At 30.4% G+C, this 25092-nt stretch overlaps 3 protein-coding genes across 4 annotated transcripts in view; 1 reads left to right on the forward strand and 2 right to left on the reverse strand.

Annotated features, from left to right (window-relative positions):
- Positions 1–6934: 6934 nt before the first annotated feature.
- On the reverse strand, positions 6935–11271 carry LOC126834275 (vacuolar protein sorting-associated protein 45). Its single transcript, XM_050566078.1, has 12 exons — positions 10933–11271; positions 10007–10205; positions 9793–9942; positions 9592–9728; positions 9418–9528; positions 8964–9098; positions 8746–8886; positions 8521–8658; positions 8027–8185; positions 7864–7959; positions 7668–7801; positions 6935–7308 (listed from the first exon to the last, which is right to left on the reverse strand). Exons 1-12 carry the CDS (start codon positions 11023–11025, stop codon positions 7104–7106), a joined length of 1698 nt encoding a protein of 565 aa, XP_050422035.1. The 5' UTR covers positions 11026–11271; the 3' UTR covers positions 6935–7103.
- Positions 11272–11474: 203 nt separating this feature from the next.
- On the forward strand, positions 11475–18253 carry LOC126834698 (E3 ubiquitin-protein ligase UHRF1-like). Of its 2 annotated transcripts, XM_050566806.1 has the most exons (14): positions 11475–11705; positions 11818–11916; positions 11987–12141; positions 13752–13931; positions 14014–14213; positions 14561–14910; positions 14985–15171; positions 15234–15453; positions 15517–15728; positions 15805–15948; positions 16253–16409; positions 16472–16753; positions 16828–16926; positions 17199–18253. In XM_050566806.1, exons 3-14 carry the CDS (start codon positions 11992–11994, stop codon positions 17343–17345), a joined length of 2328 nt encoding a protein of 775 aa, XP_050422763.1. In that variant the 5' UTR covers positions 11475–11705; positions 11818–11916; positions 11987–11991; the 3' UTR covers positions 17346–18253. The 2 variants fall into 2 exon arrangements, with proteins under 2 accessions (XP_050422763.1, XP_050422764.1); XM_050566807.1 differs by lacking the exons at positions 11475–11705; positions 11818–11916; positions 11987–12141 and adding an exon at positions 13229–13335.
- A 713-nt stretch (positions 18254–18966) lies between these two features.
- Positions 18967–25092, reverse strand: part of LOC126834460 (lachesin-like) — a 63224-nt gene continuing 57098 nt past the window's right edge. The window contains exons 8-9 of the mRNA XM_050566390.1: positions 21767–21937; positions 18967–20835 (exon numbers count right to left, since the gene is read on the reverse strand). Coding sequence (XP_050422347.1) covers positions 20492–20835; positions 21767–21937 — 515 coding nt within the window. The 3' untranslated portion in view covers positions 18967–20491. The remainder of the gene's footprint in view (positions 20836–21766; positions 21938–25092) is intronic.

The following is a 25092-nucleotide window of genomic DNA, read 5'->3' on the forward strand; positions in this document are numbered from 1 at the left end:
TGGTTTGGCTAGCAGTCTAACCAACCTTGTTATCAACTCTTGTCTATTTTTTCTTTGGGAAACTACAAGGAACTTAACCACGTTTTTTTCATTTATAAAAAGAATAGTTTTGAATGATTAAAACCAACAAGTTAATGAACAAGCAGAGCACCTTGCACCAGTTAAAATACCAGCTAATATATTTGTTTTGAAACATTTTCTAAACTCAGTTTCAAATAAAATTACCATATAAATGTCGAGCACTGAATATTTTTTCGAAATTGAATTTAAAAAGATAGATACATTTTCCGTATGTTTCCATTTATCCTTGATTAGAATTTACATTCATTTGAATGTGCGTCATTAGCCATATTGAATACATACATATTGGATGTATAGCGCGACCATGACCTTAAACCGAAGAAATAATTGAAGTATTATTTTCCACTTGTAATGTACCAAAAATGTACTAACTTCATTCTCCCATGTCAACTCTATGTTGGTCCGGGTTTAGGCTATTCGCTGGTTTGCCCACGATAAACTACCTACAGTTTATTAAAGAAGAAAACAATCAATTCTATATAGGGAATGTGATTCATTTGTATGCTTCCTAAAACTAATGGTAGAGTGAATAAAAAAAATTCAAGATATTTCCATTTACAGATTTCAAAAACTGATTAATATATTATTATTTTCCATGCACGTTTGTGGTGCGTAGTTAGCTTTTTTTTACCATCGAGTATTTTAACTAAAAGTAAACAGATTCTAAATCCATAGACAGAAACTGGAAACGTGTAAATATGTAAAACTACATATTATTATATAATCTTTTTTGATTTTATTAAATATAATCTAGTATAAACTATTAAATTTTAAAAGTTGTAGCTCCACAGTTCAATCGTTATGTCTGATGTTGATACACAATATTATGTTCGATAATTACTTCTACATAGTATTCCTCTATTATTTAAAAATTTTAAATAATACACTTATTGGTATACCTAAAAAAGTAATAATTTGTCAATGTTGTAAATAAAGTCCTCCTTCTTGGCGCAAACCTTTGACTTATTTTTTTATTAAGGGTTATTCAAAAGCATTCTTTAAAAATTATTTGATGATGATTTAATACTTATAAAAAGCTATTTTTAAATACAAGCTAATGACCGGTTCTATACTTGTTATCGACAAAATCCATATAATCTTGTATAATCTTTTTTTCTCTTTAGAGTTGGTACATAGTGCATTGGTAAATCATGGTCGTAATAAAAAGTGTGTTATACATTCGTACAACGATAAATATTCAAAATACATAATTGAAATTTCAGTTTTTCAATTGGAAAAAATGTCAAGTTAATATTATTATGTCAGGTAATATTATAAAGTTCGAAGTTATGGAATACTTGAGTTTTTATTTAAAATTCAAATTATTTAAATAATGGCCAGGTCTGCTCCTTTTTCGGTCCAAACGAAATTCTTATCATTTTTTACCAGAATTAAAGGCATTGATACATGATATTGTCTTGATAGTTGATACATTCATAAATCATAATGCACCTTTAAATTTAGGCACGTACTTCGATTGATACATTTTGACGTCATTATAAATTACACTTACAAAATGGCAATATGTTCTAATAATCGATCAATCTAATATCTAAAACCGAATGATACTTTCTGGCCTTCTGCGAATACCGTCGCTTGAAATATTGGCAATACTGGAAGGAACAGTTGTGTTACACGGGCAATTTTAGGATAATGACTGCGTTTATCCGGTGAACACTACAGTGCGGGGTATTATTATATAATTGACGTTATGAAATTCCCCGAGAAAATTGTACCGTTTACGATACCTAATTATGGAATAGGTTAGCCATAATTGACTTATTGTACAGTAAGTAAGAAGCACAATCATTGTTATCCGCAGAAACAGTCACGCAAAAAAACCCCTTTGAAATCATCGAGAACGGTTACGTCCTATGATGATGTTATACCTACACAAATAACCTTCGTCAACACCGACGACGAATACAAATTTCGTACAATGCAATAGAGCACAGCGTGTAATATATTATTATGCAAAGAGAGAGAGAGAGAGAGAGACATTATATTAGATATGGTATAGGTTTGGGATTTCCGAAAGCGGAGAAAGCGAAGAAAGGAGAAAATATATGCCGAAACGCGCGTTAGATGTAAAATTTCTTTTTTTCGTAGGTGAACGACATTTGAGACTGTCAATCGGGTTTTCCCTGTTAGCATGTGTATTTTTTTACAAGAGATAAGGCACACATGGTAGATAACGAAAACATTATCCGGTGGTACTTGTAAAACGGTACGTGTCTAAGCAAATTCATTATAATACTGCACTGATATTACTTCTGTCCATAAATACCCATATAGAGATTAGAGGGTACCGGAGTCATAAAAATTATATTATGTGCCTACCTATTTATGCTTACCCACATGCTGTATTTTTTTATGTCAAAAAGTAATGTGGTCAATATTAAATATACATAGGTAATATCTTTTCTCGTTTTTTTACCGTTAGCTTAAGTATTTTTTGCAAATGGCGTACATGCATCTAAATTTGGGTTGGATTGAGTTCAAAAAAGTACAGTTCTGGGTCGTTCGTTATTCTAATGTTATAACAGGGATCAAATTTTACAGATGGCTTTTATTTCAACAAACTTAATAGTTATACTCTTCCCTCGAAAAATTAAAAGAACATGTTAAGCACTTCTATTGTAACTTGTAAGATACACACTATTTATACTATCATATTAACTGTTTTAATGTGAACGTTTAAAATAAAAATTTTAAAGATGTTTTTGTGGCTATTTCTAAAACTAGGGATCAAAAACGCTTCCAAGTCAAAATGAATACTATTTGTTATAGCTACAGTCTACAACAAATGTTAATAGAAATGATTAATAGTACATAGCATTCTGATAGCTTAACTAAACTATGTGATTCAAGTTATGTCTTTTGACACGCTATTTTAAAATTATGTTTTTTCAACGAAACGTGTAAATAGTTCCAAAAATTGTATACGGCATAACCTAACTTCAAAATGTTTTCAATTGTCTTTTTCATTCACCAAGTGCATTATCAGAATACCTCATACTATTAATATTTATTCGTCGGTATATTTACCAAAAAAGTAATCCATATAAGAGCTTCATAAAAAATCATACTTCTCAAAAAATTTAAGTTATTAACGTACTTGTAAATATTGTTTTTTTCAAGTGCAATGCAACTGTACCTACTACTACTAGAGGTATTTACTTTTGAATTTGGCGGACATTTGCCATGACCTTCGCATATTTAAATTTTTACAAAATAACAATAATAGTAATTAAAGTTCGAACATTTAATTGTTGATTTAATGTATACGGAACATACATAACGGGGGTTTTCCCGATGTGCGATAACAACTACTGTTGTCAGTTGTTATGTAATCAAGTGTTGAAAAATGTAGATATTGTATACAATTTGCTAATAATATATTTATGTAAAATGATAAGCGATATCTTTAGTCTTTCTCAATGTATTTCCCCGCTTATATTACGGCTTTTACTCTACTAAAGTACATAACCTAACCTTGATAGGTATCTTGTTACCGAAAACGATTTGGGAAAACCGTCAATTTAATTTCGAGGAGTAGGAGAAGAGGGGTACTATAAGTTATAAGTTGAAGTAGACCGATCGGCTTTTGGTTTTGTCGGTGTCACGCGACAAACGATAAAAGTTATAATTAAATTAAATCTAGGAAAACCCTGACGTGATTCGCAAGTTCACGTGGAATCCCACGAACCACTTAAACCGGTGGATAACATTTATTTAATGCATTGTTAAAATGTTTTTTTTTTTTTATAGTCGTTAATTCACGGAAAGCAATGTATAATGAAGTATGTAAAAATACACTTTTTTTTTACTCGAACTCGTTTGCTCAGGCCGTATAATACTAGTATGTCTGTGGTAGTATAGTAAAAAATAATAATATTTCGTTACTTTTTGTCAATTGCTGTGTAATAACACTGATATTATGTTTTATTGCAGAGTGGCAAAAAATGCGGTATGTCTGGTAGGTCATTCATTATCAATCTGCTAGTATTTAAAAATATATTTTGCTAATTGCCAAAAACAAATACAGTTTGATTTGATGTCTAAAAATGATATCGTATATTATTCTTTTCCTCTCACCATGTACAGGGCGATTTTTTTTTATCATGGGTCACTCAATACCTCACTCGGTTTTTGACATTTTCATGTCTTAGCTCTGAAAACCGAAAACTGTCACAAAAACTTGTCACGAAAAACTTGTTACGCTGTTATTTTTAACCAGTTTTGGACAACTATATTTGAAATTATTTAAGTGTCAAGTTTACGGCAGAAGGAAAGGTGGAATGTAGTATTAATTTTATCTGCGCACACTTCCCAACCGCACTTCTCCCGTACTAACTTTTAAACTCTTATAACTTTAAAAAGTGGTTCAAAACTGGTTATCAACCAGTCATCATTTTTAGTAAAATATTCTTAATTTAAAATAGTAATAAAATATAAACGTTACCATTTAAGTTTCAAAAGTTGCTATAAAAAAACTAATTTGGGAGGGGGTAGGAACAAACAAATTTGTGGAAAATCGAGACCACACTATATAAAAAAACTACGAAAAACAAAATTAAATTATTAATTAAACCCAGCGAGATATTGAATAGCCCATGATAAAAAAAATCACTGTTTAAATATTAATAAAAAAATAAATATTTTGTCAAATTTTAAACAGCAGGTATCATAATTTTATTAGTATTAACCAATTTTAATTATTATTGTATTTTCCCAAAAGTTGAAAAAGGTGATGTACAACAAATGAATTATTAGTCTGGGTAAACACGGTTTGATTGTAATAGGAAAAAAACAATTTATTTTTCTGACCGATCTAGTCAACAAACAATAAAATGCCCGACGGCGGACGCATGTGTTAATATTTATAATAATATGATGACAAGACGAGTCTTGAGACATGAGTCTTATGTTAGTGCGGTTCACTTCCTGTCTTTCAGGTCTGATGTTACGGTAATGGGCAAAATGACGCATATAAACGTTCACCAATAATTATTGCTCTTCTAAATAATACTATTATTATTATTCTAGTATGATCAAATGTGTGTAATATGTGTGTACAAACATTCCGGCCTCATCATACACTCCCCCGTCACTTCCTTCCCTTACCAGACGAATGCACGTAGGTACTACAAACACAATATCGTAGTACACACCGCACAAACACTATATTATTATAGTAACCTTGACACTTAATGTCCAGAGCAACTCGAGGCCATTTAAAACGCACAGTATCGTTTTAAAAAAAAATCTATATAATTAATAAAGAATTCATTTTAAGGTTTACTCGATCAACAGCTGATTGCGTACAGCTCGAAGGTGTCAAAAATGCATTTTAATGCTATATATCGCTATACGTGCATAAAAATCAAAACTACGAATCTCTGGTTTCCAATTTTTTGTACACACGTATAGCAGACAATAAGCAGGGATGGGCACAGTAGTATAATATAATATAAATAAAATAGTAATATTATACAATATATTTATATATATAGTATTTTTTCGACTCGAGACACTACGAGTACTTCGAGGCACATAATACCCTTTTAATTGTATTTACAAATAAATGATATAATAATATTTTCTCCGAAAAATATGATTTTTAATATCTTTTTTTCCGGACATTCTTTATCTCGAGTGTTAGTCATTTTTTTCACACGGTATGTATCTAATGTGGGTACAGAATTATTTGTTTAGGTGTCACTGTACATCAGATTAAGCTCTTAACCGCAATGATGCCTCTGACCGAGGAAAAAAACCGAAATTTTTATACCGAACAATAAATACAACTATAAACGGATAAATATTTATGCGTCGAGTCATTTTTACAACTCATTCATGTTGTTTTTTTTTTCTAGGTAGGTACCGGTATTGGGGTTTTCTCGTTATGATTATTAAACTTACTGTACGAGTTTTTTTCTGTATAGATACAACGTACTTGTAAAATAGTCAATTCATAATAGAGAGATCAAACAACAATTGATTTAAAAAATCAAAGAACAATAACAAATAATTTACTACAACCTTGTTTATAATATAATATAAGGTAGCCGGTAGGTATATTATAATAATGTTTGAAATATTACATGCATTGATTTATAAATAAAAATATAGATTGTTATACATAATAATAATTATATATATATTTTAGGGTGGTCCTTAAATAAGACATGACGTTGGATGGCCGACTTACGGTTCCAAATATTAAAAAAAAAAAATATCCCTAATGTTTTTATATTTTTATTTCTCCCTATTTGCGCATCAGTTTTTTATTAATAATATGAAAATATACGTATTTGCATAAATTTCTAATTGAATGTCTAGTAGGATAATTCTTAGCAAGGCGATTAGCATTTTGATAGAATATTTATAGAAATTACACACGAATCTAATATTGAATATTCGACAAGTATATATTTGGTTTTGCATCAGATTATAATAAAATTAATAATAATCTTAATGAAACATGAGTAAAATTGTATTATATGTTTCTATATAATTAAAAATATGACGTGCAAACAGAGAAACTAAGGGGATGAAATAAAAATATGAAAAAATTATAGAAATATTTTTCAACAAGGACCACCCTGATATATATTATATACTAATAATAATGTCTTTTTATTTTAGTAATAATTATCAATGTGGCAATTAATCGACAGACTGTAGCAAACAAACAGGGAGTTTTTGCATAACGTCAAATCAAGTACGGTATAGGTTGGTGGATATCGCTAACATTATTTTTCTGATATTAGACAATATGTATTAAAAGAACGTTGGCAGTTATTCGTAAAATAATTGTACAAGTCGTCATTTAAAACAGTAGTTGTAGTTATTCGATTAATAAAAATTTAATATAACATATATATAAATATATAAATAATTTCAAGCACAATAAATTATATTACATACTTATAATAAATAAATAGAAAAATAAATAACAAAGCGTATACGAATAATAATAATAATAATACTAATTGCAAAATGTTAGCTAATTATATTTACAGCTTTCGAGATCCAGGTCTGGTCTTGACTACTCCAAAAGTAGCCATTTTCACTTCGTTCAAAAAACTTTGGGAGTTATGAATTTTGCTACCTCCCAGTATAATCCTCACGTGTGGATTTGCCGCGTTCAATTGATGCACAGCCATAGATTCCTCATATGTAACACCACCAATTACAAACACAATGATATCTTGCACCTTACTAAACAGATAAAATTAAGTGTTTTTCAGAAATGTTGACAAATTTTTGATTAATTTTAATTTAAAAGACCAATTTGGTCTGAGAAAATGCTAAATGTTAAAAGACTTGTTCAATTTTCAATAAATGTGATTCAGCTTATTAATTACATAATAATTGTGTATAAAACAACAGTAACGGTTTCAATTTTCGCTTAAAGTCTTAGCACTAGATAGATCATACTAGATAGACAGGAAAAGATTCCAGTACATTCTAGGACATTGTGCCGGCTGCTTTCCTGCATCGCCTTACTTGTAATAACTGTGGATAAACAACCCTCCAAACGTAATAATGTAAATAGTAAACATATGTTTTTCACTTACTTTTTGGTAAATTGATTTATGTCGCTAATATATGGGTAGTGTTCTTCTTTTAACCGTGATTTGATAAAATCTTCGATAAGTTCTTTTAAAAGGGGTACATATTGGGTGAATATGTTATCAACTCCTTTCAAGTCCTGAAATAAAGTACAAACATTATTACGGATTAATGCTAATTTATGACTTGATATAAAATTACCTTATAAAAACGTTTTGTAATTTGTTTTGCATTTTTTAACGTATTTTCATTATCAACTAATGTTTTACTTTGGTATTTCATTATATCGTGTACGAGCTGAAAATATAAAATATTTGAAATTCTATATTTACTACACTTTAATATTATAAAAAATATATTTTACCTCAATCCAGTGCTCAGCAACTCGTTTTGATTTAAGTAATTGAACTAGACTATTTATGTCTTTACTACTGTCTTTACCGCTCGATTTTAAAGCATACAACATAATAAGTTTACTTGCTTCATCTTCTGGAATGTCTTTGTCGATAAGTTCCCTAATTTTCTAAATTTGAAGTATTAAATACGTTTATAAAGTTAAAATTAAGCATCACACATTATGTTACGTTTATCAACGGTTACGAGGCAAAAGAGATTAAGCAACACTGTTTTTCAGAATTTTTTTTTCAGGGAAGGGGAGAGTGGGTTAAAAAAAGTTTGGGATGTTATTAAGTGGTTACAATTACTGTTTTTATACAATCACATAAAATGCAACTTATTTTCTCTATCCGATTGTTTAAGCCAACGTCACTTAACTTTGCATTTCATTAAATGCTTGTACCTCTTGCCTCATCATGTTGATTTAATTATTGTTTTATCATTGTGGTAGAAAATAATTACTTGTAAATGTTGGGAGGTTTGAATGTCGCAAGCTATCTGTTGTTGTAATTCAGATACTTCAAGGAGATTTTTCTGAGATACAAAATTTGATAGTTGTTCCATTATAATTACGTGTTTGGAAACGGTACCAGACATTTTCTGAAAGAAGAATAATTTATAAAATATGTGTTTATTCAATTGGCATTTTATAAGATTACGACAATAGTTATATCATTTAGTTTTTACCTTAAATTGAGGATAGTTTTCAACAAAAGCTTTCATGTCCGAAATTGTATCAAGTTTTTGATTGGTTTTAGCTTTGGATTTAAAATCATCAATCAGTGATTTCATTATCTCACCAATTTCTCCAAAATTTTTATATATGTTCTAAACACAGTTTAATAAAATTACAATTCAAATTAAAACTACATAATTTAGTACTTAAAATTAAACAATATAATTACTTGTTTATATAAATCATCTTGTTCCGCACACAACAAGAGTTTTTGCAAGTCGGGTTTGATGTCTTCTACATGGCTCAGATCGACTTGATTATTATTTATGGTCAACAGTTCGTGAACCATAGCTTGGTACGTCCACTATGTTAAGAAAAAAAAGAGGCTTCTATTAAACAGGTAAAATATTTTTAAAATGTTCAGAGAAAAACAAGGACAAAAGGCCAAGCGGGTCAGGCGGGAAATAGTTTAGTGAAAAAACGCCGTCATTCTACATGAAAATTACTGTTAAATGAATAAGTCAAAAATTGTTAACAAACACAAAATTTGTTTATAAACGTGTTTAAGAGCTCATTTAATGAAAAAGTGCGTTAATTTTTTAAATCTATCTAATGTTTAAAAATATTTTCAAACATTAGGAATAAGATGATTTAATAGCAGTATGTATTTTTTATGACATTACTGGCATTAGTAATGGAGTAACTGGATCTTCTCTTCTGTCTAATATTAACATTTGTGGTTGGATATCTCCTTGCTTAAAATCGAATAGATTTTCCTCTTTCGAGAATACTTCCTAAAACATATCCAAAATCAATAGTAAATATATTTTTGTCAAATAAACATTACAATTTATCACCTTAATTTTTTCTGATAATTGTTTACACATTTTCGAAGAAGCCTGGAATCGTATTAAAGGGAATTTTTTTAGTGACAGTAATACTGAGAGAATTCCTTGCGTACAGCGAGTCAACTGCAGTGGATCCCAAGAAAGACCTACACATTAAATGAACTTTAAGCAATGAAATAATAAAGTTCAATAAAGTTAAATGTTAGCTACATTGCCCGCAAGAGGAGATATTTAAAGAGAAGAGATGAGGCGAGACTGCCAAAAAATCTGCATAAAATTCTTGTACTTCTCTTACAACTTCTTGGGTATCACTTTCTGCTATTGCCTTAATATCGGTTTTTGAAATTATATTGCTAAAATCTAAAAAAACAAAACAAACGTATCCGTTTATATTCTTATCATCAAAAATTAAAATGTCACTTACAAATATAATAGTATCCATATCTGGGATTCCGTAATTCTTTACATAAAAGCGATATGTTTTCTTTGGTTGGTCTTAAAAACGTAATGCATTTCATGAAGTATAAATTGTCTGTACTGTTGTTGATGTCCAGCTGTTCGAATAAGTATACTTCGCGTTGAAGTATTTCTGACTGAGAATAAACTGCACTCACAATACTAGTCTGTTACAATCAAAATAGAATGATTTATGTATGTATTTTTGGAAAATTTTAGAAATCAGAATACTCGTAGTTAACAGGTAATGGTGATGTTCTTTAAAGATTTTTTTTTAAATTGTAAAAAAAAAATCTGATAAAATGAAACCCAATTACCACCAAATTTAATTCAGTTCATCTAGACAACCAAACAAGCATACTGATAAAATTTTAGGGAAAAATTTGAATTTACATAGTTGCTATCGACAGACATAGGTATAGACATAGACAAACACACACATTCACAGACAGAATACCAAATTATTCTACTTTCAATTATAATACTAATGGTCTTACTCCCAACTCGATATTCAAAGAAAAACATTTTCCATGGAACTGTAGCTTCCTCTTTGATCAATAGATAATACAATCGGTCTAGTCTTAAAGTGTGTCAATTAACAATAAGTAGTATGCCCACAAAAATGTTGAAGAAAATCATTTATTACATTTGTCATAAAAACACAATTTATGTGTTAATTTATTGAGTAAATATAAATTTTAAATTAGGTAAATATTGCTTAACACAATTATACGTAAAAAAGTAACCATTTATAAAAGAAATTGACATTTAGTGAAAATAGTGACTAGTTAAAAGGAGACCAGTAATTTATAAGCTCAACTGGCAAGAACAGTCATTATTCTTTTAAAGAATATGTTTGCGCTAATCAGTAATTTACAAGTTCAATATGCTCACAGTGACTTTATCCATAAGGAGTACTTTCATGCCTGGACCACAATCTTCAGTCATCTTGTTTATATACATTTTAACAGCTTGAATTAAGTCCATGGTAGTCCAAATGGTGTCTGGAGATTGCAAATAAAATTAATACAATAGCACTATACAATAATAACAAATTAACTAAAGTTGTCCTCCGGGATTTAGAATGTCGAATCAATATTAATATTTTCCGAGTTTGAACTTTAGAGTAATATTAAGTCTAATTTTTTATTATGTTTGTAAACATTGAAGAAAAAAATTAACGTTGGATTTATCTTGTATAAATTATTGGATTTCCGATTTATCATTTATCAAAGGCCGCCCTGGGATTATATTTTATCAACAAATTATGTTATCAGTTTTTTGGTACTTTTTAATTGATAAAAGTACCAGCATATAGCAGTGTAGCCAACTATTGCCGATTTCGATAACTAATCGGCCAAGTAGTCAAAGTTTTACAGTGGTATTAAACATTTTAATTTATCAGGCTTCGGACTTTAGACAGAGTCTCCCGCCAAAACTCGATTGTTTATGCCATTGGTAAGTAGATCTGATGAGTGATGACGTCCATTTGCCAGTTGCCATTGGTCGCTCGTCGGTTTTGTGTTTCGATACAATCCTTGCTTACTTTGTAGGTACTTACCTACTAGTTACTAGTTAGTACTTGTTATCTAGTTACTAGTTATGAGTGTCTAGCGCTTTCTGCGGATTGCTCACCCCGGTCGTGCCGTTCTAGTTATTTGAAATAGGTAAGTCATAATATTACTTTGAAAATGTCAAGTCAATTTAATGTAATGTTGACGACGTATTATATTTTAGATTTTTTTTTCACAGAATAATGTTTATTTTTGAATTTTTCAGCTATATAATTTCGACTTTTCCTCAATAAGAAAACCGTATGACGTTGATCGTTATTATAGTAATTAGCAAATTGGACTAATCATCTTTAATTCAATATAGGTAACGACTTTTTGATTATTTCGTGTAAAATATATCAATGCATTATTATTTTTGTTTATTAAATAAACAGTGAAAATGTACGTGCAAGTGAGAATGATGGACACCGGCGTGTCAATAACAATACCTACGTCGAGAACAATGGTGGTGAAACAATTCAAAAAACTCGTGGAAGAAAAATTTAATATTAAACCCGACAAGCAAAGATTATTTTTTGCGGGAAAACAAGTGAGGACAAGCTTATTTCATTTTAATAAGGCGTCTGTCTTTGTTCTAATAAATCAATAATGATATTCTATAAACATGGACGTTTGTTTTGAAAATCAGGGCTCAGATGTGTGTAGTTCCGAAAATATGTACCACGTCTCTCATTGTTTAGAATAGGGTTTTTCAATCACGTGTTTTAAATTAAGTTAAAATTGTTCATTTGAGCACAGCACCGCAGTTGAGCGCAATGTTGTGAGTAAAAATCATTAATTGTTAAGCATTTACTACAAGTGCTCGCACGGTGCCGTTGCTTTGTTCACAGCCAACCAAAAAATATCCTATATAGGTTTGTAGCAAATGTGTAAAATTTTAGTCAGTTTAGCTGCAAATAAAAATTATGTACAGCAACCCGCATTACATGTGTATGTGTCATTTACGATTATCCGCATATGTTCAACATTGTGTAGTATGATACTGCATGCATAACCAAACTAACGGCATGCTCGTCCGATAATGGTCGTATAATAACATTACTAACTTCAAAACTAAGTAAAATATGGCTTCAACATAATTTTTTTATCATAAAATTAACATTTAGATTAAAAAAAAATGTATGCCCTGAATTACGATGGCCGTCTTAAGAGTTTTAAATTGCTAAATACTTTTGTCTTACATTTCTCATTGTTCGTATAATATTTTAATCATATGTCAATAATTTGTCAGCTATCACGTTACCAACATAACGTGCTACAATGTGTGTGTACTCATTGTATAATCCAAGCTTTTTTGCTGACTCAAAGTAATTGAGTTGATACCTTTAGATATAATGGTTGGTACACATTTAACATATTCATGTTTATCTATTCATTTTTTTTATAATTTCACTGATTAACAAATTCTTTGCCAAACAGCACAAATACCGACAATTATTTAAAAAAAACAATTATTTAATTGGTTTAAATGAATAAATTAGTATTATTCAACACTTATTTGTTGTTTTTGAATAAAACAATTATCTTGTACATTTAAATAATTGTATTAAAATAAATTTTTTTGTTGAAAATATTGAGTTATTTTTTTATCATTTATTCGTTATTTATTCGAACATTTTAGCTAGATAATAATTTTACCCAACACTGTAATATTATTATGCTAGAAACGTAATAATTAAAGCTCAGATAGATATGTTTTTAGCGCAATCAGAATTATACCCAAGTACAAGTATTTTTATCTTTAATAATGATTAATTTTATTACCTTACGCAAGTACATTGCCCAAGACTAACTAGACTTTTATCATACATTTATATTATTTTACTTTATAGTTAGTTATTTGCCTTTGAATTTAAAAAAGAAGTGTTCCTGATAGGTATAGATAAAATAGGTGTTCTTAAGGTTTAACTCAAAAATAATAACAAGTATTTCAAAAGGACAAACTATTGTATTAAATAAATGCAGGAAAATGTTTTGTCAACAAGCTACAAAAATACTAAGGCATAAAATTCCTAATGAACAATTTGTTGTTAAACGCCTCAAGTTGAATTTTTGATTATTAATATTTATATATTTAATGGTTATATTGTATATTAATCAATTAATGTATTCAAATTGACCATATATAATTTGTTTTAGCTCGAAGAACAATATAGTTTATTTGATTATAATATAAATATCAACGATGTTATTCAATTGATGGTGAGAGCTATAGTTTCCGAAAGTAACCAATCGAAAAAATCAAATTTAAAAGTTACAAAAGGGAAACATGAAACATACAATACCAGCTTGTCTTCTACTAGTTCTTCTTTAGACCAAGTACACAAATTGTTTTTAGATAATATTATATTTTTTTAACTTGGCAGTATAATTACTTTGTGGGTGTTATTTTTTGTTTTAGGACACATTAGACAATGCTTCCGAAGAATCAAAGTACTTCAAAATTGGCGATTATGTAGACATAAAAGATTATAATTATGGCTCTTGGTTTTTAGCAAAAGTAATTAAAATAAAAAAAGATGTTGCGTCTAACGATAAGCAAAATGATCCAAAAAGTCCAGTTAAAAATGATGGACTTGTATATGTAGCTGAAATAGTCGGGTAAGTGTTATTTTAGTGTAGAAGTTGTGTTCTCCCTTCCCACTTTTGTTATGAGTACAGAAGTACTTCCCTTACGATTAGGTCACTGAGATTGATATTGTTTTGTTTAATATGATTAAAAAATTAGTCAAATTTAAATTTCAAACTTTCAAAACACATATTGTACTTCAAGAAAGTACATTTAACAAAGGGAAACGTTATTTATGACTTAGAGCTTACTTTGCCATGAGTATAAATTTAATTTTCAGTTATGTTTTCTTAGACAAAATTTTAGTCAATACCAATATTTTTAGTACTATAATAATTTGTTTTCAGAAACATTGAGTGATGTTTTATTGTTTTTATAGATGTCCGGAAGAGCCACCAACCGAAGTGCAGCTCCAAGAAATTCGACCACATTCCTATAAGATATTGCCGTTTAGCGAATTACAGTCAGGCGATCGTGTTTTAATGAATTACAACGTTGAATATCCTAAAGAACGTGGATATTGGTACGACGTGCTTGTAAAAGAAATTAAAACTACTAGAAAAGGTCGAGACGTCATCGGAGATGTGTCTGTTGGTCTAGATAACGCTGTTTTGAACAATTGTCATTTAACGTTTCTTGATGACATATTTAAATTGGAGCCTTATAAGCTTCTATCAGAAAGAACTCCCGAAGACGATATATTTTTCCAAACAAAACCTACTACCCAAAGTAAGGCCAATATGATAGTTTTGTTGAAAGTGTTAATATAAATAACAATTAATAATTAATAATGTTAAATCAAGGAGCTGGCGCATTATATTGTATAAAATGTAAAGATGATGACAAGAAAGACTGTATGGATTGTGGGTGTCGTGTATGTGGAGGTAAGGAAAACGAAGATAAACAATTAATGTGCGATGAGTGCAATCATCCTTATCATATGACCTGCCTCAATCCTCCTTTGAAAGCCCTTCCGGAAGATGATGATTGGTGAGTAAAGTATATAGTATTTTTTATTGATGTATTAACAACTATTTTAACATCATTAAAAGGTACTGTCCGGCATGTAAAAATGACGAGAACGAAATTGTCAAAGTTGGTGGAAAATTAAAAAATTCCAAAAAAAACACGCCCGCATCAACGTCGAAACGAGACTGGGGAAAAGGTATGGCTTGCGTGGGTAGAACCAAACAGTGTAACATCGTGCCCTCAAACCATTTTGGCCCGATTCCAGGAGTAGAAGTCGGCACCTCTTGGCTATTCCGAGTTCAAGTTCGTAATACAATTTGTAATAATTATTATAAGTCAATCTGTAGTGTATGATTATATTTATAGGTGTCCGAAGCAGGTATTCACCGTCCTCCTGTCGGGGGTATACATGGCCGAGATAATCAAGGCGCTTTTAGCATCGTGTTGAGCGGCGGTTATGAAGACGATGTCGATAACGGTGATGAGTTTCTATACACCGGCTCGGGTGGACGTGACTTGTCAGGAAACAAACGTACAGCTTTACAGAGCTGCGATCAGCAACTGACACGATACAATAGGTACAAAAACAATGTCTATTTATTCAAATACTTGATTATCAATTGCTTAGCTTAAAAATTTTAATTTTTCGTTTAGAGCTTTAGCGCTCAATTGTAACGCCACAATTGATAGCGAAAAAGGAGCCAAAGCCGTTAATTGGAAAAAGGGCAAGCCAGTTCGTGTCGTAAGAAATTACAAGCTTAGCAAACATTCTAAGTATGCTCCAGAAATGGGAAATCGGTAAGCTTTTTTTTTTGGGGTATAAACAGCTTGATTTATTAATTTAAGCTTAACCTATCCAAACCTAAGGTTTCCAAACATTGACAAATTTTAGCTCAATTTTTAGTAGGCAAATTATTTAACTATTATCCTTAAGAGATGTCAATGATATTTATTATTATTTATTTCTCAAAACAAAATATTTGGCCTCTCCAATAAAACTCTTGTTATGATAATTTTTTTATTATTTATATTTATTTTGATTGGTATTTGCCATTTTGTATATATCACGCAGTGTATAATTGATCTATTTTTATTCTGGTAGGTATGATGGTCTGTATAAAGTGATTAAGTACTATCCTGAAACGGGAATATCAGGTTTTACAGTATGGCGCTTTGTTCTGCGTCGAGACGATCCAGCTCCGGCTCCATGGACTGCAGCAGGAAAAAAACGAATAGCCCAACTTGGACTTAAAATAATTGTTAGTTAGATGAAGTTAAGTAAATAAAAAATAGAATTTAATTTTAATAAAATGTTTTTTAGTTTCCTGAAAATTACATACCAGTTGTGATAAATGATGCCAAAAATAAATTGCCTGGCGCAAAAAGAAAGAAGGCTCTTACGGAAACTGACGTCGAAGAAAGTGAGCAATCTAACAGTCTGTCTACGAGTACACAAGCGAGTGATGACAACAAGAAACGTCCTGAAAAGAAATTTAAAATAAAGTACGAGCTTGAGGAAGATGTGAGAAAACTTATTTTAGCCGATGATGCAAATAAAAAATATTGGGACGATTGCAAAGAGACATTAGAAAAAGGCAAAAAAGTAGGCATCATATTAAAATTTATTTTTAAATATAAATATTTTATTTGATCTGTTTTTATTTGTCTATTCTTTAGGCTTTTCTGGATAGAGTTGAAGAAACATTCTTGTGCATATGTTGTCAAGATATTGTTTACGAACCAATCACGACCGAATGTTCTCATAACATTTGTAAAGTGAGTTGGATTTTTAAACTTTTATACATAAATTGAGTAATTAAAGGGACATTACACCCCCTATTTATTTAGGATTTAGGTACAGGCAATTTTTTGCAAAATTTAATTAAAAGTGTAAACTGTATAATAATTATATAGAAAGGTATATTAATAAATATACATTTACTATGTTTAGGTAAATTAAAGAAAGTTGAAAAGGTTTCTCATTTAAAATATAATTGTGTTCATTATTAGGCGTTTTGACTCAAATAAAGTGTCTTTATTGTTTACAGGAATGTCTAAAGAGATCTTTTAACGCGCAAGTCTATCAGTGCCCATCGTGTAGAGCTGAATTGGGTAAGACTTACTCAATGAACATAAATACTAAGCTGGCCACAACGTTATTGCACCTGTTTCCTGGATACAACTTAGGCCGCTGACATTGGCACTACTGGGATAATACTCGTAATCGTAGATCGTCCTTTTTATCTCTAAAAGAATTTGTACATTCCTTTATTAAAATACAAGCCCTGTATGAATACATACCAGGTGTCAGATTAAAATTTTTTTTTTTTAAATCGGATAGTTAGAAATAAATAAGTTTACAACTATTAATACTATTATTTTTAATTAAAATTACGCGCTTCCAAACACACGGTAATACAATTATATGCTTACCTTGATTTTATAATTCACTTGACTAATCTTTTTTTTTATTATTACTATTATATTATTATTTATTATTAATAATGCATTTATATAATTTTTTTGTTTTAAAAATAAAAAAGATGCCTGACTTATTGAACTAGTTTGAATTGACTTTTTCCATTTTGAAATTGTTGTAAATTTTTTTGGCGCATATGAGTTTCAATTAACAAAATGTTAAGAGTACGGACCAAAGAAACATGTTATTTATAGTTTTTTGATGTGTCTTGAACTAAATTTTGGGCCTTATTATAAACGATTTATTATTATTTTGTTAAACATCAATCGACAACAGCTTTATAATTAAATTCTGTAGAAAACAATGGAAGTATATTATAATGTATTATATTACTTCAATTTTATAATAATAGTTTATTGTTTTAATAGTTAAATTTATCTTAAATCTATGTACTTACTATATTAAAATGTTTAACATATATATTATGATGTAGTAAAGCATTAAAAAATAATGTGTATAACAATAAGCCATAAAAAAACGTACATTTTTAATGGTTGTAATGATTGGCATTGGCGTTGGTTATAATATGTCGTTATGTATATTCCAATGAAGAGGTTTGTCAAATTACCAATTTTTTTAAAACAATTAAAAAAAAAAAATCCGGTCGATATTTAGTTTATATCACACTCCAGACTTGAGCGTATTACAATGTACATTTTATGCTGGCATACATAGTTGTTAAAAAATCAAAATCACTACCTATTCTATTGGAAGACAATTTTAATATTATGAAATACAATGCAATAATGTAATGTTAACATATTTTTATTATAAATAATTATATTTATCAATAATTACAATTTATACTCTGGCTTATAAAGTATTTACCTGAATGGTCACCTCGTAAAACATTAATATAATAAGTAATGGAAATGTTACTATGATATTGAATTTGGTCCTAAGTCCTAACCAAAGATCCGATAGTAGTATATCAATAACAATAGTACATAGAAATATATTAGGTTTAAGTCTAGTGTGTTTTTTTTTATATTACCTAAATTATGTATACCTAAAATGGTGAAATGTTTTTAGAATTTATATTATATACCTTTTACCTTTTTAGATTTTTAAAATCTACCACGATAATTACACGTATTATGTAAAATAGCAAATATGGATTTTAATTATTTTTAAATATTTATAATATGGTAACAATAAATATGTATTACATTTCACAATAAAACGTTAAAAAAATAATAAAACAAATTGGAATGACTTGTGGACTTTTATGTTATTTTTTTTAATCTAAATCAAAATGAAATAATTATATAAATAAATCAATATCCTTTTGAATATTAAAGTTGGGTGAAATTAAATTATGTTTGTAACTCGCGTGAGATGTTTTGTTTATATTTTATAAAATTGAAATGGAGTATAATGTAATTTATTTAAACAATACTATAATTTATGTTCAAAAGTACAAAGTATTATTTAAATATTTCGTTTATTTTACATCTGATAGTGGTATCATAGTATTATAGTGATAATTACCATAAACCTGGTAAAGATCTAAGGTAGTTAAATTAGATAGGTATTAAGCAACTAGAATTTTATTTGGGGTCAATAAATGTGTGTAACATTTTTATGTTGAAAACGTTTGTCAAAGTATATTTCTTATAAAATGATGCTTTTCGTTGAAAAAATTAAATTAGTCAGTAAAATTAGTAGAAAAAAAACATTATTGTAAAAGTAAAACATGTATATAGTCGACGCCAGTCGTGTAAAGTAACGTTTATGAAACGTTTTAAACCGATTGGACGTTGACATTATTTTACAGTCAACCTTTTAAGAGCTGTTATTGATTATGTTTTAGTATATACTTATAGTGTGTTCCTAATGATTGTTGGCGGGTTGTCGCATTTTACCTGGTCACGTATGAAAAAGTCGTTAAAAACGAAACAAAAAGCCAAAATGATAATTGCACGAAAAATGTATTTATCGACAAACGATAGGTAATTTTTGATTCGTGAATAACATAACTATTGTAACCTAATAAATAAATAATAATTAGTTTATTCATTATTTATAGATGATAAATGATCTGATATTATCTGAGATAAATAGTATAAATTATAAAAAATAGAAATGTATATTTTTTAAATTTGAAAATAAAAAAAATCATCTTAAAAGTTTAAAAATGTTAACTATTGTTATTATTTAGACATTAATACTAATTTTGGAAGCGATTTGAAAAAAAAACTAGAAAGTGTGAGTTCAAGTTCGGATTCAGTGAAAAAAGTACAGAATAATATAAATTACAATTAAAGAACAATAATTATTCCATTAGCGGGATATGTAACTTTCAAAACGTTTTCTTTTACAATTGTCTTTAATGTAGAAATTAAGCTAATACAATTTTTTTAGATTAATTAACTTTTAAATACTTGGGGTTACTACATGGCACTAGAGACACATGCACTATATATTATAGTAAACTGTATAAACTATAAATTGCAATATTCATGCCTATAAATAAAGTACAATTTTGTTAAACTATGACAATTTATTTATAGGTATAATAAATTATAAATACAGATCTATAAATCCGAGGACATGAGCCCTCCCCTGAAAATTTTACCTATTCACGCCACAGCTTTCTACCCGCAATTACAACACAGACTTTAATGGGTATGCTGTAAAAGTTAGGCCTGCCTAAAATTTGGCACCAACAATTCGATAAAAATGTGAAAAACAATTACTGTCTTGGCCTAAACGTCGTTCGATTTATATGTTCAGTACATACATTGGTTAACGATAAAAGTAATACTTATGCGCGTAATAAATAATAACAAAAAAAATGGATTATTGTCTGGTTTAAAATTTTTGGTTTTTTTATATTAGGAATGCCAATCAGTCATGCGTTTACCGCGTTGCGTCCAAAATGCCAAGTAGCATAGCGATCGACGTGACAACAATTAACGTCAGGCCGAAGCCCCGAACCGGCCCCAACGAGCCCCCCCCTTTGCCGCCGCCTAATTGCCGGTTCCCCTTGTCGTAATGCCACGTGCCGTGCGGTGGTGGCTTTCTGGTGGTCACGGCGGTGGTTACTCCCTGGTCGGGCCGTAGGTCGTATGGCCGTCGACTGGGCGGCACCTCGGTGGGCTCTTCTACCGGCACCCAGTTTTCTATGTCCTCCTCGTCTTCGTCTTCCTCTTCCGGATCCGGTGGCGCCTCCGAAGTGGTCAGCACGTTGGGAAGATGCAGTTCTGCAACGAGAGGAAGCCACAATAAGGATTGCACACGGGTTCTATACTGCCGTCTCGCGAGAGAACGGTACTGCGCAGAAACCAAAACGCGTCGCTACTGTCTACGCGCAGACGCATACGAGAGTAATGCGTTTTTGGCGGTGTCTGCGCAATACCGTTCTCTCGTGGGACAGAATTATATGTCCGTCGTTTGTCTGACAGCAGTCGCGCAATCGGTAACTGATATTATAGCGTTGGATAAATGACTTTTATTTATGGCAATTAAACTAGACTGCAAAATTGTAATTAAATTAATCCAAAATTACTTTTTTAAATATATCACTAGAATTTTATTATTGTTCAGAGCCCCTAAATAACCAAAAATATCAAAGTTTACATTCGTCAATGGTTCTTAAGATATAGAATATCAATACAATTTTGATCTCCTCTTAAGATAAGGCATTTTACAACATGTTTGAGATGGGCGTTTATAAATTTCATACAATTTAAAGTTATGAAATATTTCAATTTTTTGATATTTTCAAAATAAGTTAATTTTTGTTAAAAAATACAATGTTATTTTTTAACACTACCGCTAAATTAATTATATATTTACCATTTTTTATGTTAATTGTCGATTAAACAATAAAGTAAATATTAGAGTGGACAATTTTTTCAAATCAAACCCTATTTTTGTGCATTATTTTTGTACGGTTGTATTAGGTTTTTGAATTTGGGTATTTATAAGGATGGAATTTAATTTTATTTCTACTATTAGACATTCGGTTTTGGGGTTCACCCTCCTTTGTGTTTTTTCTTACGGTATAGGGGTGGTGGTGTTCAAAGCCTTGCTCTCAATAATGCAGTAATTAAATTACTTAAATAGTAATTTCATTACAGCGCCTTGAAACATAAGTTAAATTACTTTCCAACACTGGCTGATATACTATACCTTGCAGTCGTATGGATCCTTCAGCTATGCCCAGCGCGTTCTTTGCTATGCACAGATAACCCCCAAAGTCTTTGGGTTCCAGTCCGGTAATAGTCAAGTTCATTTGCAACGAATACTCGTTAATTGGCGTTTCGGTAATTTTATACTTGGCACTGGGTATGAGATCAGCGCCTTAAAAATAATAATGAGACATTATATTACATTATTATAATTGAGGCCAGCAATGACGTATGCAAGTAGTGTGGGGAATCCCACATTGGATAGGATATAGTAGTAGTAATTAGTCAATAAAATTATAATCTATATGGACATAACAGAGTATAAGTTTGGCCAACGTAACGTTTTTGAGCTGACCGCAATGGAAATTTGTAAATTTCATTTTCTTTTCTCACTTATATGTATTTTTAAGCTGTCATAAGCATATTTATTAGAAACGACCAAAACAAGAACATTTTTGACTCGGTCAGGTTAGGTAAATCAAGTCGAAGCTATAGTTAATACGACTTTGTCAACCATACACTTTTTTTACAAGAATAATCATTTATTGTAGCCCTTTTTTTTAATCAAATTTTCTACAATTCTTTCCGAAATATCGTTCCATACAGCTTTTATTTGGTTTCATTAATTTTTCGATACAAATACTTTAGTCGATATTCCTGGAAAAAATATAGTTTTCCCCTAGTATTATAGAAAAGCTGTTTTTTATAGAAAATTTCTAACTCTCGATTTTCGTTTTTCCTTTATGAACACCCAAATATTGAGTGTTTGAATTTGTGATGTCATCTAAAAGCCAATCTTTAATTAGGTAATACCTATCAGTATAAAACTACATCAGGCGATTTAAAATTGAACGACTGCAGATATCATGCAACTTAACTGCAGTAGAGTCCATTTAGACGACCATAAATCTAATTTCACTTTTAATTAAAAATTAAACAAACAGCTGTTGATTATTTTCGTGTACAAACAATTATTAATAACAGTTGCGTTTGTCCTATTCGTCTGCACTATACAGTAAGCCCATCTGGCCTCCTAAACTATTTCGAGCGAGACAATATGTAAATTGGCCTCGTCACATTTATTGATATTTAATTGGATTTCTTAAATGAGTAGGGTGCTGGGGGAACCAAACCTAGCGTTTCTCTGGCGGGTATATTTTATTATTACATAAATTATTGTATTTTTTTCCGGCTAACCGAGCGCAGACATATAAATAGTAAATACAATATCATAAAACGACATATCTCCTTAAATGTTTTACCAGGGCTTTGGCGAGTAATACCTAATATATATTCTAGCGAGACGCATAAATATAATCTAGCGCAAATGGAAATTTCGGCGAGTGTTCGAAATTGAGATTTAGGGACTTGTGTGTCGCGGAAACCAGTTGATTAACTTTTTCCCTCTTCTTTCTATTTGCCAGGTAGAGGTATCGGTGGAAATATTCCGGCGCCATAAACCCTCGCGGTAGGTACATTTCTGTATCCTTATAATCCTAACCGGGTAATCTACTAGAGTTGGCGGTTCACATACAGGGCGATTCATGTAACGTGCAACACTCCGTCGTTTTACACTTGGCCCGCGCGCTTGAAATTATTATTATTATTTATATAATACATAGTAACTATAATATACCGACGAATTTTGCCGAAAATATGTGTGAAAATTAAGCAGCTGGTAGACGGCGGCAGTTTTATAAAAGTTGTTGTTATTATTACTATTTTTTAACGGCCCGCAGAAAACACATTATTGTAAGTTCAATGGCGCGAAAAGCGTGCTCGGTGCCGGTTAGTAGGTCTAATTCGCGATTTGGCTACGGTTTCGCTCCGAACGAATTGCTCCTAACGAAGATTGATCGACAGTCGGCAGCCGGACGGGGTGGTATAGATCAAGAAACAGCCCTTTGATGATTTCGCCTTGGGAGAAAAAAAATACCGCTGAGTCTATGAAAATAAATATTATGACAGACGGACCGCCGTCCGAATTGAATTTCTAAACTCGAATAAAGCGACGCTGTGGTTTCGACTTGATAGGGGGGGGGGGGGTGAATAAAAATAAAATTAACATTGAGTTGTGTGCGACTTGCGCTGACCAAACGCGGGGCCAAACGGTTGGGACTTTTGTCTATAAAATAGCTGGAAAAACAAAACTTTTCTGAAAGTTTTTTTCCTCGACAAAACGACCAGAACGTCTCCGGATAATACGGGTTTCCTCCCTTCGCAATATTTGGTCTCCTTTACATATTTTAGATGACTCTGGAAATGAAGACCCTAAAGAAATACCACCAGTTGTCAAGCAAAATTACATGACCCAAAAACGTTGTCTTCGTACCGGCTGCACGTTCGCCATTGGCAAAGGAAACGTTCATGCGAAAAATTATATATTATGTTTTTTTTTTTTTGGCAGTCGTTGTAATCAAAACACTTAAAATTATTCTGCTGAAACTAGCAATTAACAATCAAAAGTTCTAACACTCGAGAAAAATAATGCAAATTCCGTAAACACTTCATCAACTCGAGTTTTCTTCGGATTGTCTCTAACAGTAAAATTAACTGTCAGTATCAGATTTCTACTCTCTTCAATGTTTCCTCTTGGCCGGACTTGATAAGTAAAGTTAAATTTATTGAACTTATTAAAATTGACCGCGGGTGGTCGACATTTCGGGAAAAACTGTCGTATGAGATTTCCGTTGTCTAATGATAACGTTCTTGAGAGCATTTAGATGAAAATATTACAACAACAACAAACATGTTAGAATAATTAGAATATTCAGGTTATTTATTCGATATTACAAGTATTTTTTTCAAAAAAGAGACTGGAGCCAAATCAGTAAAATATTATAGTTTTAAGATCTTGGTGATTTAATGACGAATTTTAATATTGATTCTTTTGTAACTCAAATATATTATTGTAAAGAAATTGAAGAAACTTTAAATCTACAAAATATTAATGAGAGTGAAATGAGAAACAAAAGGTACGAGTGATTTTTATAGAACGTTGACGTTCTATTGCATTTGCAGAAGGAGGTAGTTAAAAATAACAAAAAAGTTAGAATGTAAATTTTAAGTAACGAATTAATAATATATTGTTTTGTCATAAGCAGTCGAATAATAAATGATTACATAAAATATAATTTATTATTCTTCTTATCTAATTATCTATCTAGCCTTATGTAGTTGTACGAAAGTTATTCAAATAATGATTTTTTGGTAAATGAACAATGATAGTTGCCAACTTTGTTCGTGTATTTTACACAACGCTTGCACTATATTATTATTCGCGTTTTGTTAGCCATTACCGACGGGGGAATATTCTTTAAGCATTCA

The sequence above is a fragment of the Adelges cooleyi genome, unplaced genomic scaffold, assembly GCF_023614345.1.
Source record: "Adelges cooleyi isolate 19-005CV unplaced genomic scaffold, UGA_ACOO_1.1 ACOO_flye_CR_arks_rails_tigmint_CR_PRNA_21, whole genome shotgun sequence".
In the NCBI taxonomy this organism is placed as follows: domain Eukaryota; kingdom Metazoa; phylum Arthropoda; class Insecta; order Hemiptera; family Adelgidae; genus Adelges; species Adelges cooleyi.